Source organism: Scyliorhinus torazame, chromosome 20 (assembly GCF_047496885.1).
Source record: "Scyliorhinus torazame isolate Kashiwa2021f chromosome 20, sScyTor2.1, whole genome shotgun sequence".
Taxonomy (NCBI): domain Eukaryota; kingdom Metazoa; phylum Chordata; class Chondrichthyes; order Carcharhiniformes; family Scyliorhinidae; genus Scyliorhinus; species Scyliorhinus torazame.
This window is the reverse complement of record NC_092726.1, coordinates 23,557,436-23,577,238: the sequence shown is the minus strand read 5'-3', so window position 1 is coordinate 23,577,238 and position 19,803 is coordinate 23,557,436. Positions and strand designations below refer to the sequence as shown.

The 19,803-nt window shown below is 49.2% G+C and overlaps 1 protein-coding gene across 1 annotated transcript in view; it reads right to left on the bottom strand.

Annotated features, from left to right (window-relative positions):
* The window catches only part of polb (polymerase (DNA directed), beta), a 142,654-nt gene that overhangs the window by 9,983 nt on the left and 112,868 nt on the right, over positions 1-19,803 (bottom strand). The window contains exon 13 of the mRNA XM_072485968.1: positions 10,737-10,876. Coding sequence (XP_072342069.1) covers positions 10,737-10,876 — 140 coding nt within the window. The remainder of the gene's footprint in view (positions 1-10,736; positions 10,877-19,803) is intronic.

Below are 19,803 nucleotides of genomic sequence, written 5' to 3'. Positions count from 1 at the left end.
GTACAATGAACTATCCTGAGCGATTCTACCAAACACAAGGCAGAAGACTCGGAAATAGATTAAACCAAAGAGAAGGTATTGTTTTATTAATGAGATGTTTTCCCCGGCGATTAAAGTGCTGGTCACAGAGTTCAATTGTGCCGTATTAGACAGTGGATGTACATCTCCATTATGTGGAATGGAGTGGTTTAAATGTTACTAAGCGACAAAGATCAGAACAAGGTTAAAGAATTTGGAAGTACCACAAGTTTCAGATTTGGGGATGATAACACCCTTGACTCAGTGAAAAGAGCAGTAATTCCTTGTAAAAATCACTGGAGGTATTGGCACAAGGTTTTGAAGAAAATTTGAGTGACCAAGATGTAAGGGTAGATTTACCGATGGCAGGAAAGGTTATTTTGAAGATCTTTTTGGCTCCGTCAGCCACAAATGCTTGGGAAACTTCCCCAGCTTGAAAGCCTTGGAGGATAAATTTGAATTGCCAGCAGGGAATGGGTTTAGGTATTTGCAGGTGCGAGACTTCCTGAGAAAGCAGGTTCCGGCCTTTCCGCTGCTGCCGCCACGGGGGATACAGGATAGTCTTGTGTACCTGGTTGGGAGAGGGGAAGGTATTGCATATTTACCAGGGGCTTTTGGAGGCGGAGGAAACTCCGGTGGAGGAGCAGGGGCTGGTTTAGCACACTGGGCTAAATCGCTGGCTTTTAAAGCAGACCAAGGCAGGCCAGCAGCACGGTTCAATTCCCGTACCAGCCTCCCCGAACAGGCGCCGGAATGTGGCGACTAGGGGCTTTTCACAGTAACTTCATTGAAGCCTACTTGTGACAATAAGCGATTTTCATTTACATTTGTTTCATTAAGGGCAAGTTGGAGGACGAGCTAGGAGGCGAGATAGAGGCGGGTCTGTGGGCGGATGCCCTAAGCATCCTCATCATGTGCCAGGCTTAGCTTGATACAATTTAAGGTAGTCCACCGGGCACACATGACAGTGGCTAGGATGAGCAAGTTTTTCGGGGTAGAGGACAGTGTGCGAGGTGTGTTGGAACCCCAGCAAATCATGTCCACATGTTCTGGGCATGCCCGAAGCTTAGACGGTTTTGGCAGGGTTTCGCTAAGGCAATGTCCATGGTGCGAAAAACACGGGTGGTGCCGAGTCAGGAGGTGGCGATCTTTGGAGTGTCGGATGAGCCGGGAGTTCAGGGGGCGAAAGAGGCCGACGTCTTGGCCTTTGCCTCCCTGGTAGCCCAGAGACGGATCTTGTTAATGTGGAGGGACTCGAAGCCCCCCGAGTGTAGCGACCTGGGTTAGTGACATGGCTGGGTTTCTCAGTCTCGAGAAAATAAAGTTCGCCTTAAGAGGGTCAATGTTAGGGTTCACCCGGAGGTGGCAGCCGTTCGTCGACTTTCTCGTGGAAAATTAAAATGTCAGCAGATGCAGTATTCCAAGGGCGGGAGGGGGGCGGATTGTTGTTTTATGGTTGGGGTGTGTGAAGATTGGGATGGGGGGGTGAAATGTTAACTGTACCATGTTTATGTCATTGTTATTATTAAATCTTTCAAATACCTCAATAAAAATATTTTTTAAAAATCAAATGCTTAGGAATGCAAGTCGCTAGATATATCAGCTTGAAAGACAATATTTCTTTGTCCTCAGGGGCGCAAAACACAGAAAGGGTACTCTGCATGTTAAACAAATTTGTACACGGGTTGAATGATGCCTCTGGAGTTTGGTTTTCTCCGTGACGTCGGTTTAAAAAAAGTTGGGCTGTCTTCAGCTGAAAACCGACCGTGCGGTGTTTTATTGGCACCATGAGGGAAACTTTCAGACACCTTCATAATGCACGCAGATGATTTTTTTTGTGGGGTGATAGTAGCGAATTTGAAAATGCCGTTATTAACGGGTTCATATTTGGATTACAAAGCTGCACAAATCCCGTAATCAATATTCAGCGTAATGTTATGGGCCAGGGTTTAGAAAACTCCAAAGTATATCACGGAGTTCACCTGACCTACAACTGTTTATTGATTTTGGTTACGATGAGCACAAGGTCTGCCTCTCAGGTGTTATTCAACGGAGTTCTTAAGCACTTTTAATCAAAAACAAGCTTTATCCTACGAATTTAATTAACATTTTTATAAACACACACAGTAAGCATTTTTATCAACTACAAACATAAATACCCCACACACCTACAGTACTTTATGTATAACCCTTAAAAATTCCCCCTTTAACTGTTCCAATTTAATAACAAGATCCCATAAACCAGTACCCCCTATTCAAAGGTGTGGCCCATCTGGTATGGATACTCTCGTCTCCTTACCGAAACAGCAGGTTTGGCTTCCTTCCAGAAAGCAATTATTTCTTTTCAAGTTATCAAGCAGACTGGAAACAGCTTTTAAACTGAAGATAGAGAACAGGACAAGATACTTCTCTTTCGGAGTACAGCAGCCAAATGGGAAAACGAAAGCCAAAAACTCCGAGCCACAAAACAAGGCCCAAACCAAAGCGAAAGTAAAACTCAGAGCCACAGCCCAGCTCCACCCACACAATGACATCACTGAAGCCATGTGATAAGACAAAACATTTCTTAAAGGACACTCCCATGACAGTAACATGATAAAATCTTGTTAAACTTTATTAAATCAGGATAACCAATGGTGCAGGACATCCCACCCTAAATAAGGGTTATACATAAAGTACTGTAGGTGTGTGGGGTATTTATGTTTGTAGTTGATAAAAATGCTTACTGTGTGTGTTTATAAAAATGTTAATTAAATATGTACTTTCCTGGAGGTAGATAAACTGTGCCAGCCAACAACATGATTATCAGGGAGTAAAGTCCAGGATAACAACTGAGGAGCGAGGCAATCAGGATAAAGACCACTCCATGAAGAAAGGACTCCGGTTTCCTCCCACAGTCCAAAGATGTGCAGTTTAAGTGATTAGGCCATGATCAATGCGTGGGGTAACAGAGACAGGGTGGGGGAGTGGGCCTAGGTAGAGTGCTCTTTTGGAGGGTCGGTGGATGGGCTGAATGGTTGTACTGTAGGGATTCTATGGATCTGAAATGGTGAGCACTCTTCAGGATCTTCAAAGGATTCCAATGATTGGAACATAAACCTCACTACGTCCAACATGCCAAGTCGACTGATCCCATAAACATGTCAGCCAGTTCTCAAACCCGGCTGGGAATTTCTCCTCTACCCTCTCACTGGAGACACCAGGCTCCTCACCGGTTGCTCCTCATCCGAATTCCCCAGGATGGATGACAGGCCATGCAACAGGAACTTAACCGTGCAGAAGCAGGCAGAGTCCAGAGACGGCGCTCGCTCTGCTACAAGAACGTTCTTGTGCACCGCCAAAACTCTTGAAATTGGGAGCAGGGCCAAGACTATCATACGGATTAACTTCATCGCTAGCAACCATCATTAGCTCGTGGACACAATATCGTCAGGACGGGAAGCCCCTCAAAAGCAGCTGCGCCACTAAAGACAGGCCCCCACCCCAACTCCCTCCAGCCGCAACGAATCAACGAGGATTAGAGCTTTTCACCTTGCCTCAATAGTGCCGAAACAACCAACACTTCCTCAGTACATAGCAAAAAGTATGTAGACTAGGAAAAGACAGAAAAAGAGCTGTGCACAAGGACAAAAACAAAGATTGAAAGATGAGCAGAGCCGGAGCCTCTCCCTTCTGGCACATTTTAAATTGAATCTGGGTAGAAGGTGCGGAAATGTCCTTCAGTAACTGCCTACTTTGTTTCATGAGGGAAGTATTTCTTATTGAATGCAATTAGAGGTTAGGAAGCAGTTGTGAACCTAATGTTTCTATTTTTGCTGAAACCAAAAGGTTGTGTGCAATGAGAACGGCTTTACAAATTACATCTTATTATAAGTGTGCCTCTGAGATTACAGGGCTCTGGAATACCTGATATGTTAATTATGGGTCAGCAAAGTATGTCAAAGTCTGCGAACAGCCCAGCACAGGTCTGCAGTGCAAATGAACGCTATACTTTTGTGACTCTGCCTCGAGTATAGCACATCTGACTTTATTTCTGATTATTCACGGTTTTATTACAAAGTCTTTTAAACTCCGACAGCTGCAGGCGTATTCAGCAGCCGAATGAAATACAAACAAGAAAATATTCTGTGGCGTTACCCCAAGAATATTTTGAAATGAGACACATGCGGCTCAAAATTTCCTTTCTTCCTCTTGAGCAGAGGAAAATTCGAGGTAAGGTTATTAAAATTATAAGCAAAGATACATGTTGAAATCTCACTAAAATTAGCCGGCAAAAGCCAGCAGCCTCTTTGTTCTTACAATAATACTTACGGACCCTTGCCAGTTGCGTTGTTGGGTTTCCCAAGTTACGGTATTGCTGAAGCCAGGATAAGCACCAGTCAGGACGAATGGGCATTTACAACTCTTCTATATTTTCCTAGTTTTTCAGTCTCATCAAATTAATGGCAAGCTCAAATTCGAAAAGTTTGCTCTTTTCCAATCATAATCATAAAATTTACAGTGCCATTCGGCCCAATGAGTCTGCGCCGGCCCTTGGAAAGAGCTCCCAACTTAAGCCCACGCCTCCACCCTATCCTCATAACCCAGTATCCCCACCTAACCTTTTGGACACCCAGAGACAATTTATCACGGCCAATCCACCTAACCTGCACATCTTTGGACTGTGGGAGGAAACCGGAGCACCCGGAGGAAACCCACGCAGTCACGGGGGAGAACGTGCAGACTCCGCACAGACAGTGACCCAAGCCGGGAATCGAACCTGGGACCCTGGAGTTGTGAGGCAGCGGTGCTCAACACTGTGCCGCCCGTCAGACAATTTCAGTTTTGTAATTAGCAGATTGTCAAATAAATTTTTACCATGATTCCTTTCTGCTAATTTCCAAACTTTGCCTGCTTGCTCCTCGTGTTCTCTTCGTCTTCTCCAGGTAGCACCCTGGGTTATTCAAGGGTTGCCGCCTCACGGCTTATGTTTTACTGTCGGGCAGGACTAAGCGGTAGGCCCGAAGTCTATCTCAGCGAGAACTGGGGAGCAAACCACGTGCAGATGGTGCTATTCTGAACCACACGCTACCTGTCCGGCCTATTTGACCAGATAGAAATCCAGTCAAGGCTGTTACCCGACAAATCATTGCCTGTGCAATTAATAAGCAAGAAAGTTGTGGATGATTTAATTTGGCTGAAAATCACAAATTCCAGGCGTGTTCTTAATTTGCTGTTCAAAGAGAAGTTTGGTGTACAGAGGATCTGAAAGTCTCGCCAGTTGGGTTGAAGACAGATTTGATATTTGGTAATCGGTGAAGCAAATTGGAGGTTCAACTCTGATTTCACACTGGGAGAGTGGTCGACTGGGAGTTCAATTTAATTCCCACATGTAGGAAGCTGCATTCTTGAAACGCCAACATGGTCTTGACTGTCTGCAATTAGATTACTACTTGCAAAATTGCACCAATATTGTCCCTCTGTAAGTGATGACCCTGTACAAAACACAGAATTCCTTACCACCCAGTGATAGATTTTCAAATTAGGTTACTGTATCGAAGTCAAGCTGACTAAAAATTCACAAGTTTCCAAACTTATTTTTACAGTATAATCAAACACTTACTGGGGGTGAATTCTCCGCCAGTGGCCATGTCCATTCCATCGGCAGCGCACCCCCACCCACGGTTTCCGAAGGGCCTGGGATGACTACAATGGAAAATCCCGCTGCCAGCAACGGCACGCCACGAGAGTCACGCGACTGAAGAGGCAGAGAATTCACCCCTCTATACCATAGCGAGGCTGTAGCAGGCTCTGGTCAGACCCCATTTGGAGTATTGTGAGCAGTTTTGGGCCCTGTATCTAAGGAAGGATGTGCTGATCTTGGGAAGGGTCCAGAGGAGGTTCACAAGAATGTTCCCTGGAATGAAGAGCTTTGTCGTATGAGGAGCGGTTGAGGACTCAGGGTCTGTACTCGTTGGAGTTTAAAAGGATGAGGAGGGATCTCATTGAAACTTACAGGATACTAAGAGGCCTAAATAGAGTGGACAGGGAGAGGCTAGTAGGAGGAACTAGAACCCGAGGGCACTGCCTCAGGTTGAAAGGACAATCGTTTAAAACTGAGATCAGGATGGGCAGCACGTTGGCATAGTGGTTCGCACTGCTGCCTCATGGCGCTAAGAACGCGAGTTCGATCCAGGCCCAGGTCACTGTCCATGTGGAGTTTGCACATTCTCCCCGTGTTTGCGTGGGTCTCACCCCCACAACCTGAAAAGATGTGCAGGGTATGTGGATTTGCTGTGCTAAATTGCCCCTTAATTAAAACATTTTTATAAACAGAGATAAGGAGGAATTTCTTCAGCCAGAGGGTGGTGAATCTGTGGAACTCTTTGCCGCAGAAGGCTGTGGAGGCCAAGTCACTGAGTGTCTTTAAGATAGAGATAGATGGAATCATAGGCATAGAATGTACTGTGCAGAAGGAGGCAATTCAGCCCATCGAGTCTGCACCGGCTCTTGGAAAGAGCTCCCCACTTAAGCCCACACCTCCACCTTATCCCCGTAACCCAGCAACCCCATCTAACCTAAGGGCAATTTAGCATGGCCAATCCACCTAACCTGCACATCTTTGGGCTGTGGGAGGAAACCGGAGCACCCGGAGGAAACCCACGCAGACACGGGGAGAACGTGCAGACTCTGCACAGACAGTGACCCGAGCCGGGACTCGAACCTGGGACCCTGGAGCTGTGAAGCCATAGTGCTAACCACTGTGCCATAGTGCTGCCCCTAGAGGTGAGAGCAAAATATTGTTAATGCTGGAAATTTTCTGTTTTAATCCAGGATAAAAGAGATCCGTAAAGAAATGTATATTGAGCTAATGTTTTGAGAAAAGTGTGCATTTCCTGCAAGTGGCACACTCGCTGAGTGGGGTTTTCCATGCCCCCTCGTGGTGCATGTTGCGGTAACAGAGGTGGCCTGCTGCTGGCCGGTGGCGGGACTCTCTCGTTCCAGTGCCGTCAATGGGCTTTCCCGGTGTATACAGCCTGTGCTGATGGGAACCCCGTGGCAGGGGGCTGCCATCGGCGGGGTTGGAAGATCCTGCTGACAGGAACGGCCAGAAAATTCCGGTCTTTGCGGTTTTCCCATTACCTTCTGATCACGTTATCAATTAGATAACCAAATAAATCACAGAATTCCCACCAACTCACTGGAAACAATGTCATGAGGGAATTATTACACGCACACATACATGATCGGCGGGAATCTCCGGTCCCCCAGCTGCGTGTTTCTCGGTGGCAGGTTGTCCGCTGTTGGTCAATGGGATTTCCCATTGAAGCCACTCCACGCTACCAATAGCCAGAGAATTCCTATCAATATAATTATGTATTGCCACCATCAGTCTTCTTTTATCACCTGCTGCAATAGTGGTTACCTTGTTTTTAAAAAATATATTATTTTACACCTATACACGAAAATATCAGAAGACAAAAAAATTCAACATGAACGGCCACAAATCCCCAACCTCCCCCGATACCAACACCCCACCACATTCCGCCCTCCCAATTTTTACCCCCTTTTTCCCCCCCCCGACCCCATCTCCACCCCCGCTCTCCAGTCGTCGTCTCCCAATCCTCCTTGAAGAAATCGATGAACCGTTTCCACCTCCGGGTTAACCCCTCTACCGACCCCTTGAAAAGCGAACTTGAGCTACAACCGCAGGAATCTACCAGGTCACTCGCCCATACCCTCGCCTTCGGCAGCTCAGAGTCAAACACAACAAAATCTCGCTCTCCTCACCAAATCCAGAACCTGCAGGTTCCTAAAGCTGTTCCCTCGGACAACTTGTTCAATTCCTCCAACTCCACCAGCCCTGCATATTTTTCCCCTATAAACAAGTCCCTGAAGTACTCTATCCCCTCTTGCTGCCACCCCGGGAACCTGGTACTTAGCCCTGCCAGCATAAACCTATGGTTGTCGCATATCGGCGCCCACGACGACATGCCCTCCAACCCAAAATGCTGCCTGCACTGGCTCCACACCCATAACGAAGGTACCACCACTGTGTTCACGGAGTACCTGGCCAGTGAGAAGGGAAGAGACGCCACCAACAGTGCCCTCAAACCCGTCGCCCTGCACGCCGCTGTCTCGATCCGCCCTCAAACCAATCTCTCCTCCACCCCCCATTTCCTAACCATTGCAATGTTCGCCGCCCATTAATAATTTATCAAATTTGGTGACCCCAGCACCCCCTCCCCCCCACACCCCTCTCGAGGAACACCCCCCCCCCCCCCCCCCCCCCAAACACCACACAGACCCCAAAATTATCTTGCTAACCTTCCTGAAAAAGGACGTGGGAACAAAGATAGGGAGGTTCTGGAACATGAACAAGAACTTGGGCAGCACCGTCATTTTCACCATCTGCACGTGCCCAGCCAGTGACAGCGGCCACACATCCCACCTCTTTAAATCGCTTTAATTCCCTCTATCAATCATGCCAAGTTCAAGTTGTGTAGCTGGGCCCAGCTGCTCACCTGGATTCTTAGATACGTCAACTCCCTAACCTCCTCTCCTGCCCTCTAGTATTGATCGGGAACACCTCATTCTTCCCCATGTTTAATTTGTACCCTAAAAACCGGCCAAACTCCCTCAAAATCTCCATAATCTCTCCAATGCTGCCCACTGGGTCCGAGGTCTACAATAACAAATCATCTGCATTGAGTGAAACCCTATACTTGGCACCTCCCCGCTCAATCCCTTTGCAATCCCTCAATGTCCTAAACGCCACGAACAACAGCTCTATCGCCACCGGCACCTGTACAGCCGTCGAACCCAATCCACAAAACCCCTGCCCACCCCCGAAGCACCCCAGCACCTCCAGCAAATGTGTGCGGTTACCTTGTTTCAAAATGGGGTAGAGAATATCCTGGAGGGATCTTTAAAAACAAGTTCTAAAGTAGGGGAAATAATCTTCGGGTTTCTTTTAGTAGCTGGAGTCCAAGCTCAAGGCATTTCCTCAATTTGCTCTTCAAAGCAAAGTTATGTGTAATACAAAGGATCTGAAAGGCTCGTCAGTAGTATTGAAGACAGATTTGATCATCTGTAGTCAATGCAAAATTTTGAGGTTCAGGTCGGATTTGATACGCAAAAAGTGGTTGGCTGGGGCTGAGTTTTATCTCTCCACATGTATGAGGATACATTCCTGAGATGTCAACATGGTCGTGACTGGTTGCAATTAGATTACAACTTGCAATGTAGCACCAACAGTAAACCTTTTTAAGTGCTGACCCACTACAAAGGTTCATTTTTTACCACACAGTTGCATCAAAGTCAAGCAACCATGAACTTTCACGATTACAAACTTAATTTTTGCCCCATAATTAAAACTATTATAAGCCACAGCAAGAAAAGTTTATCGAGTTCACTCCCAAGTCTTATTTGAATGCAGAAATGTGGAAGATTCAGTATTTTGTTAGTCAGTTGAACCCAACATGGTCGGCGCAGGCTTGGAGGGCCGAAGGCTGTACTTTTCTTTGGTCTTTGTACATCTGCAGCATAACAGAAAAGTTACCACAACTCGACAGTATTCAGACAGGCTATATAGGCCCAGTCAGTAATGCCAGTGTTTATGCTGCTTGTGAGCCCCTTCCCATTCCACCTAACCCCAACACTATATAACAGTTCCGACAGTGTCGAGAGAGGCCAGGCAGCCATCGGTCTGCACCAACCCTCTGAGAGAGCACCCTATCTAGGCCCACTCCCCCACCCTATCCCTGTAACTCCACCTGACCATTGGACACTAAGGGGCATGGCCAATCCACCTAACTTGCGCATATTTGGACTGTGGGAGGAAACCGGAGCACCCGGAGGAAACCCACGCACACACGGGGAGAGCGTGCACACTCCACACAGTCACCCGAGGTCTGAATGGAACCCGGATTCCTGGTGCTGTGAGGCAGCAATGCTAACCACGGTGCAACCATGCCCTCCACATGCATTTCAATTTATATCAAGGTCCAGCATTGCCAACACTGTAGGTTTTGTTAACGACTTTCTTTTTCTCCTTATTTTAACTCTTGTTTTCTCCTTTCCACCTACACCACCGTGGTGGTTCAAGGCAGCGGTGCACTGCCAATTCTCAGGGGCAATTATGGATGGGCAACCAACACTGGCCTTGCCAACAATGCTCCCAGCCCATGAACGATTTAAATAAGAGAAAACACACTCAGATAATACAGCAACATAATTAAATAGCTCCTGCCACTGGCTATCTCGGTCCTAACTCAGATAGGCTTTGAGTGCTGTGTGAGGCTCACCGATAAGTTTGCCAAAATGACCACATAGGAATCACAAGCTTTGCACATTCTGCAAATTAATCATGGTCGGTTGACATTTAAAAAAAAATCACTTGTGAAATCTTAAAATTGAATTATTTAGCCTCTCCAAACCAACTGCATATGGAATGAAAGGACAAACTGATTTGATTTAACCCTAAGCGTTCCTGTAAAGGGGCAACATTAGCTCAGGTTGTAAATACCCATCAGAGTGAGAATGATGGCCTTCCATTTAAAGTCTTTTTGAAACATGATGTTACCAGAAATCTGATGGAATTAATTGAAAATTAGATACATACTTTACATTTGACCTACACTATTTTTTTTTTAAACAAAGGAACCTTTATTGATTTAGTAAAGGGGTATTCAAAGCCTGTGATTAAGACCAAAGTTTCTGATATCATCCAGCTTTACCTGTGCTTCCCAATGGGCGAATTGTGTACTCGTTCAAAGTGAAGCCTTTCTCTAGTGCCTGGGTCCTCATGTTCTTGTTGAAAAGATCGCTGCCAGTGAAATAGAGCACGCCACAGAAATACTGATCATTCGGGATAAGCCTGCAAGAGGAGAAGTGCAGAGTGAGAAATCGTGATCCAAAGTAATTAAGGGGGGAATAAAGATGTTTGAATCCCTTTTTAAAAAAAATTTAGAGCACTCAATTATTTTTTTTTCCAATTAAGGGGCAATTTAGTTTGGCCAATCCACCGACCCTTTGGGTTGTAGGGGCGAAACCCACGCAAACACGGGGAGAATGTGCAAACTCTATACGGACAGTGACCCAGAGCCAGGATCGAACGTGGGACTGTGGCGCTGTGCGGCAGCAGTGCTAGCCACTGCGCCACTGTGCTGCCCGTAAGATGTTTGAACCCCAAATCCATTCAAACTGGGTAACATGTTATAGCTGCATCGACAAAATTGGTCTCATTTCTGATGAAAGCAGAAAAAAGCAGAAACTTGGGTCACTGTCTGTGCGGAGTCTGCACGTTCGTCCCCGTGTCTGCCCGGGTTTCCTCCGGGCGCTCCGGTTTCCTCCCACAAGTCCCGAAAGACGTGCCATTAGGTAATTTCGACATTCTGAATTCTCCCTGTGTACCCGAACATGCACCAGAATGTGGTGACTAGGGAATTTTCACAGTAATTTCATTGCCGTGTTAATGTAAGCCTACTTGTGACAATAAATATTATTATTATTACTTTAAAAAAACAGAACTTCCTTCAGAAGCACAGCAGTATCCTCTTTAGCTGTACCTCTGAACTGTTGATCCACAGTTCTTTATTTTCGTGATATATCCAGGGTATCGTAACTTCTGCGGAAAATCAACACAAATATAGGCCGGGTGCTCCACGAAGGATTAGACCATGGCTGCTCAAGTTTACAAAGAGAACACGTTCTGGATATATCCAACACTTATTTGAAGTGAAGGGAAGTGTGCCTTGGTCCTGACGTTGAATAATTTCCACCCCCATGATCTAGTGCGTGATGGCGGTTTCAACTGAGCAGCACTCATACTCACTTAAATGCACATTACTGACACAAGAGCTTTACAAAATGATATACAATTGAACACAAATTATCACGCAATGGTTTTATCCGTGATTCCCTTAGAAACTGCTAACAGAAACTGTACGCAATGGACTTCCACTTGCGGCTATGCAGAGCTAAGTCGCACGTTCGGCAGCTCCCGCTTGGAACGGACTTTTGGGCTCTTTTCAGGGTCCCCAACGGCATTTTTCTGACATTTCCCGGTGTGGGAAGAAGACTGCAACATTCCCCCGACAGTGTATGGCTTGGACCAGGAGCGGGGTGACTAAAAAAGTGGTGGTGAAGTCAAAGAAAGTGCAAGGGAAGAAGAGCAAGATGGCGGCGGGCGGGGACCAGGCAGCGTGGATGCAGTGGGTGCAGGAGCAGCAGGAGGTTATCCAGCGCTGCTTCAGGGAGCTCAAAGCGGACCTGCTGGAGCCGATGAAGGCTTCTATCGACAAGCTGCTGGAGACCCAGATGGCCCAGGGGGTAGCGATCCGCGAGGTGGATCCCCTGGAGCTGGAAGGGGCCCAAGGCTAACAAGCTGTCGCGGGCGGTTGGTGCGGTTTCATCGGTTCGCTGATCGGGAGTGCGTACTCAGGTGGGCCAAGAAAGAGAGGAGCAGCAGGTGGGAGAATGCGGAGGTTCGAGTATATCAGGACTGGAGCGCGGAGGTGGCGAAGAAGAGTGCCGGGTACAACCGGGCGAAGGCGGTGCTGCACAGGAAGGGGGTGAAGTTTGGCATGCTGCAGCCGGCGCGTCTGTGGGTCACCTACAAGGACCGGCACCATTATTTTGAGTCCCCGGAGGAGGCATGGGCCTTTGTTCAGGCTGAGAAGCTGGACACAAACTGAGGGTTGGGATGGGGGGGTCGGGCGTGGGGATGGTCGGGGATTGTTGTTGTTGTGTTACATTTTGAGGGGGGGTTCTTTGTTCTTGTTCAGTTTTGGTTCGGTGTGGGTGGTTAGGGTGGGTTGGGCACTGTTTTTATTGGGTCTGTCAGGTGGGCTCTTGGAGGGGGGCAAGTAAACGGAGTAGGGGGTGGATGGCCGGTAGGGGGGAATGGGCCCCGCGGGGGGGGGGGTGAGGGGACTGGGCCCGTAAAATGAGCTGCGACAGAGGAGGTGGGGCCAGGCAGGTGGAAAGCGTGGGCTTTTTCCTGCACTGAAGGCTGGAGGGGGCGGGGCCGGTTTTTTCCTGCGCATGGGATCGAAGGGGGAGGCGGAGAACCTGCTGGTAGGTAATGGAGGGGGAGGGGAAGTCCCACAATGGGAGGAGTCGAAGGAGAGGCGAGAGGGGCCGGGGTCAGCAGGAGTCAGCTGACTTGCGGGAGTGCAATGGGGGGAGCAATGCAGCTGGGAGGGGTCCTAGCTGGGGGGGGGGTGGGGGAGGTTGGGTGGGGAACCGAGTTGCTGCTGGTATGGTCAAGGGGGAGCTGGAGCGAGTAGAGGGGGTTGGGACGGGGGTCTGCCGCCGCGGGGAACGGGCTGGGCGTGGGGCGCGGGCGCGTGGCTGGCCGAGGAGGGGTTATGGCTAGTCGGCGGGGGAGGGGGGCGGATAGCCCCCTGATCTGGCTGATAACCTAGAACGTAAGCGGGCTGAACGGGCCGGTTAAGTGGGCCCGGGTGTTCGCGCACCTGAAGGGGCTGAAGGCGGATGTGGTTATGCTCCAGGAGACACACCTGAAGGTGACAGACCAGGTAAGATTGAGGAAGGGGTGGGTAGGCCAGGTGTTTCATTCGGGGCTGGATGCCAACAATCGGTGGGTGGCAATCTTGGTTGGAAAGAGGGTGTCGTTCGAGACGTCGAGCATTGTGACAGACAATGGCGGCAGGTATGTAATGGTAAGTGGTAAGCTGCAAGTGGAAAGGGTGGTCCTGGTCAACGTGTACGCCCCGAACTGGGACGATGCAGGTTTTTATGCGCCGCATGTTGGGTCGGATCCCGGACTTGGAAGTGGGGGGCCTGATAATGGGGGGGACTTTAACACGGTGTTGGATCCGGCACTGGATTGCTGCAGGTCTAGGACAGGTAGGAGGCCGGCGGCGGCTAAAGTGCTGAGGGAATTTACGGACTAGATGGGAGGGGTGGACCCTTGGAGGTTTGCAAGGCCGGGGGCTAGGGAATTTTCATTCTTCTCGCAGGTTCATAAGGCCTATTCCCAGATCAACTTTTTTGTTCTGAGCAGGGCGCTGATTGCGAGAGTAGAGGATACCGAGTACTCGGCGATAGCCATTTCGGATCACGCCCCGCATTGGGTAGACCTAGAGCTGGGGGAGGAGAGGGACCAGCGCCCGTTGTGGCGCTTGGAGGTGGGGCTGTTGGCGGGCGAGGAGGTGAGCGAGCGGGTCCGAAGAAGCATAGAGAGATACCTGGAGGCCAACGATAACGGGGAGGTCCGGGTGGTCTGGGAGGCGCTGAAGGCGGTGGTTAGGGGAGAGCTGATCTCCATTAGGGGCCACAAGGTGAGGAGAGAGCAGAGGGAGAGGGAGAGGCTGGTGGGGGAGACGGTGAGGGTAGACAGGAGGTATGCGGAGGTGCCGGAGGAGGGACTGTTGAGGGAGAGGCGTAGCCTCCAGGCCGAATTCGACCTGTTGACCACCAAGAAGGCGGAGGCGCAGTGGAGGAAGGCCCAGGGGGCGATTTATGAATATGGGGAAAAGGCAAGTCAGATGCTGGCACATCAGCTTCGGAAGCGGGACGCAGCTAGGGAGATTGGGGGAGTTAAGGATAGGGGAGGGAGTGTGGTGCGGAGTGGGGTTGGCATCAATTGGGTCTTCAGGGACTTTTATGAGGAACTGTATCGGTCCAAGCCCCCACTGGAGGAGGGAGGGATGGGCCGCTTTCTGGACCAACTGATGTTCCCGAAGGTAGAGGAGGGACTGGTGGCGGGATTAGGGGCCCGGATTGGGTTGGAGGAGCTGGCCAAAGGGATAGGGAGCATGCAGACGGGGAAGGGCCGGACAGTTTCCCGGTCGAATTTTACAAAACATATGTGGACCTGTTGGGCCCGTTGCTGGTTAGGACGTTCAATGAGGCAAGGGAGGGAGGGCGTTGCCCCCGACGATGTCCCGGGCACTGATCTCCTTGATCCTGAAGCGGGACAGTGTGGGTCTTACAGGCCGATTTCGTTGTTAAATGTAGATGCCAAGGTGCTGGCGAAGGTCTTAGCCACGAGAATTGAGGATTGGGTGCCGCAGGTCATCCACGAAGACCAGACGGGGTTCGTGAAGGGGAGGCAGTTGAACGCGAATGTTCGGAGGCTCCTGAACGTTATTATGAGTGGGGGTACTTGTGGGAGGTGCTGAAGAGGTTCGGGTTTGGGGAGGGGTTCGTCAGGTGGGTTAGGCTGTTGTACGAGGTCCCGATGGCGAGTGTGGCCATGAATAAGAGGAGGTCTGAGTACTTTTGGTTGCATCGAGGGACGAGGCAGGGGTGTCCCTTGTCCCCCCTTCTCTTCGCGCTGGCGATTGAACCCCTGGCTATGGCACTGAGAGAGTCGAGGAACTGGAGGGGGCTGGTGCGGGGTGGGGAGGAGCATAGGGTGTCGCTCTATGCGGACGACTTGCTGCTATATGTGGCGGACCCGGTGGGGGGAATGCCGGAGGTAATGAGGATCCTCAGGGAGTTCGGTGATTTCTCAGGGTACAAGCTCAGCATGGGGAAGAGCGAGTTGTTTGTGGTTCACCCAGGGGACCAGGAGAGGGGGATTGGCGAGCTCCCACTAAAAAGGGCGGAGAGGAGCTTCAGGTGTTTGGGGGTCCAGGTGGCCAAGAGCTGCGGGCCCTGCATAGACTTAATTTCACGAGGCTGGTGGAACAAATGGAGGAGGAGTTTAAGAGGTGGGACACGTTGCCGCTGTCCCTGGCGGGTAGGGTACAGTCAGTCAAGAGGACGGTGCTCCCAAGGATTTTGTTCCTGTTCCAGTGCCTCCCCATTCTTATCCTGAAGGCCTTCTCTAGGCGGGTCAACAGAAGCATAACGAGATTTGTGTGGGCGCAATGGACTCCTGGAGCGGAGTAGGGATGGGGGGGCTGGCGCTGCCCAACCTCTGTGGGTACTACTGGGCCGCCAATGCGTCGATGGTGTGCAAATGGGTGATGGAGGGGTGGGGTTGGCATGGAAGAGACTGGAGCTGGCGTCTTGTGAGGGTACGAGTCTGGAGGCGCTGGCAACGGCGCCGCTGCCGCTCCCTCCAATGGGGGCGGCGCAGGGGGGAAGTGGGGGCCTCGGGGTGGACCCCGATACGGGGCAACCACCGGTTTGTCCCAGGGAGAATAGATGGAGGGTGGCACAGGGCAGGGATAAGAAGGTTGGGGGACCTGTTTGTGGATGGGAAGTTCGCGAGCCTGGGTGAGCTGGAGGAGAAGTACGGGCTCCCCCCAGGAAACGCCTTTAGTTATCTACAGGTAAGGTTGTTTGCCAGGCGGCAAGTGGTGGAATTCCCGCTGCTGCCGCCACGTACGGTACAGGACAGGGTGCTCTCGGGGGCGTGGGTTGGAGAGGGGAAGATCTCGGCAACATACCAGGTGATGCAGGAGGAGGACGAGGCCTCGGTGGAGGTGCTGAAAGGTAAGTGGGATGAGGAGTTGGGGGAGGAGATCAAGGAGGGGACATGGGCAGATGCCCTCGGGAGGGTGAACTCTTCGTCTTCGTGCGCGAGGCTCAGCCTCATACAGTTTAAGGTGCTGCACAGGGCACACATGACCGGGACAAGGGTGAGGACAGGTGTGTTAGGTACTCAGGGAGCCCACCAAATAACACCCATATGTTCTGGGCATGCTCAGCGCTGGAGGAATTTAGGAAGGGCATAGCGAGGACGGTGTCGAGGGTGGTAGGATCCAGGGTAAAACCGGGCTGGGGGCTCGCAATATTTGGGGTTGCAGAGGAGCCGGGAGTGCAGGAGGCGAAAGAGGCCGGTATTCTGGTCTTTGCGTCCCTGGTAGCCCGGCGAAGGATTCTTCTTCAGTGGAAAGATGCGAGGCCCCCAAGCGTGGAATCTTGGATCAGCGATATGGAAGGGTTCATTAAATTGGAGAGGGTGAAATGGGCCTTGAGGGGTTGGGTCAATGGTTTTTCAGGCAGTGGCAACCGTTCTTGGACTTCCTGGCAGAACGATAGACAATGGTCAGCAGCAGCAGCAACCCGGGGGGTTGGGGAGGGGGGTTCTATTTTATTTGTGTTTTTGTGTTTGTCTCTACTGGGGGATCTGAGGGGGGCCATATTTGTTATGTTTGCTATGTGTTCGGCGGGTGTTAATATATTATTTATGTACAGGGGGAGGGGGCACAGGGTTGTTTTGTTTTGTTTTGTATTTAATTTTATTGGGTTCCTTTTACAATTTGTTGTTGATATTTTGTGAAAACTTTAATAAAAATTATTTATTTTAAAAAAAGAAACTGTATGCAATTAGCGTTAACTTCTTGCAGTCTAAATTGTCATGTTAACAATGGCAGGCCGGTCAAGTAAGCATTTGTATTATGGGTCAGATCCAAGGAATGAGCATATCATTTAAAAACAAAATAGAAGGAAGATCCAAGAGAGGGCATTTTACATTTATGACAATAGGACCAAGCGCCAATATCGTCTGAAGCTGAATCAATCAGTTCCATATTCATATTGACAACTGAAGTGAATCCTCAATAAAATAGCATAATGCCTCTTAAGTATTGGCTATGTTTCTCATCATACTGGTCAGACTCTCACAAGCTTCCGATAGACAAAATTTCATCTCTTTAAAAAAAAAAATTGAATGCAGCTCAAGCTGGTTTTAATTGACTTCAATTTGAAAATTGTTAGTTGCAGCAAGGTTGAGGAAAGTGGTCCGCCTCAAATGGAGACTCGGTGCGGATGGGAATTTAAACAATGAAGAGTAGAGAGTATGGGAGGTCCACTGTACTCGGTCTAAACAAAGACCCAGACATAAATCACAATGATACGGACTAAGCTGATCTAAACTGATAACCTGTGCTGGGAAATCAAGCATGAGAATGCACAGTTAGATGACAGCTACATCTAACAGCAAAACATACCTTACATCAGAATGGTAAAGTTGATGGTAAATTCTGTCATGGCTGTACGGCTTGTTTGAGGTACCTTAACCACAGTTCACTTGAAGTTGCCCGTTAGCTCCCAGAAGCAGCCGTCAAAATATGATGCTTGAGCCATTCTCAGTATCTACACTCGAAAGGAACTGCTATATCTTGTAATTTCTGTAATCCAGTTGATCGTCTTTCATTCTGCTCTCATCTAACCGTCTGTTAGATTTTTATTTTGTGCTGCTAGTATCATTTCCCTCCAGTGTTAGATCTCTTCACGTTTTGCTTGGTAGCACAATGGTTAGCACAGTTGCTTCAAACTCCAGGGTCCCAGGTTCGATTCCCGGCTTGGGTCACTGTCTGTGCGGAGTCTGAAAGTTCTCCCCGTGTCTGCGTGGGTTTCCTCCGGGTGCTCCGGTTTCCTCCCACAGTCCAAAGATGTGCAGGTTAGGTGGATTGGACATGCTAAATTGTCCTTAGTGTCCAAAAAAGGTTAGGTGGGGTTACGGGGATAGGGTAGAGGTGTGGGGAACTGTTTTGGGACTGCAGTAATTCCACCAGGAGTAGTCAGTATTCAAACTGGCCAGTCCCTTTTCAGGAGAAGCATTCCAAAAACGTCAGAGCAGATTTAATTGATGAATAACATAAAAGACGTTTATGAAAATGACCAAATGAAGATAAAAATTAAATGAATTACACTGCTGCTTAGGGCGAGATTCTCTGGCCTCACTGCAGGTGGCATGTTTTTCGGTGGCAGGAGGCGACACTGTCCCCCCGGCCAGCTGTGAGATCTTCTGGGCCCACCATGGTCAATCGAATTACCATTGAATCTACCCCATTACTACCTGAATGGTTGTAAATTGGGAGCGGGGAGTGTGCAGCGGGACCTGGGTGTCCTTGTTCACCAGTCGCTGAAGGTAAGCATGAGGTGCAGCAGGCGGTAAAGCAGGCTCATGGTATGTTGGCCTTCGTTGCGAGAGGTTTCGAGTACAGGGGCAGGAATGTCTTGCTGCAATTGTACAGGGCCTTGGTGAGGCCACACCTGGAGTATGGTGTGAAGTTTTGGTCTCCTTATCTGAGGAAGGATGATCTTCCTCTCGAGGGGGTGCAGCGAAGGTTTACCAGACTGATTCCAGGGATGGCGGGACTGTCATATGAGGAGAGATTGACGACGTTAAGATTGACAAAATTTAGAAGCGATTTATCAAGGGATATTATAAAAAGGTGGTTAACGTTTTACGGGTAGATTTACTGAACTGATGGACTTGAGTAACAACAACAAAAAAACCAAGGTGGAGATTTTAACCAAAGCACTTAATTTCCGAATATTGATTATTTCATAAAGCACTGAACAGACAGTTATGTTCACGTTTCCTGAAATTTAAAGGCAGCACGGTGGCACAGTGGCTAGCACTGCTGCCTCACGGCACCAAGGTCCCAGGTTCGATCCCGGCTCTGGGTCACTGTCCGTGTGGAGTTTGCACATTCCTCCCGTGTCTGCGTGGATTTCGCCCCCACAACCCAAAGATTTCCAGGGTAGGTGAATTGGCCATGCTAAATTAGCCCCTAATTGGAAAAAAAATTAATTAAGTTAGCGAGGTCAAGACAAATCAAAGACTACCGATGCGGTGACCCTAAGTTTGGAGTTTAAAAGCCTGAGGAAGGTAAGGAGTTCAGAGTTACAAGACAGTGGGTGGGAGATCGGCAGTTTTTCCTCGTGTCCTATTAAATGGTGACCTGAAGTGTGTCCAAAAAGGTAAACATCGTTGTGGGCCTTAGATTTTATAATATTAAATTGTTGAGTAAGACGGGTATTTTGCACGATGGAGATGGCAAGCATCTCTTTTCAAATGTTGTTGGCACGGTGGATTTTTATTGCTCGAGCCTGGTTGTCCTCGAGAAGCTGTAAAAATGCGTGGATTTT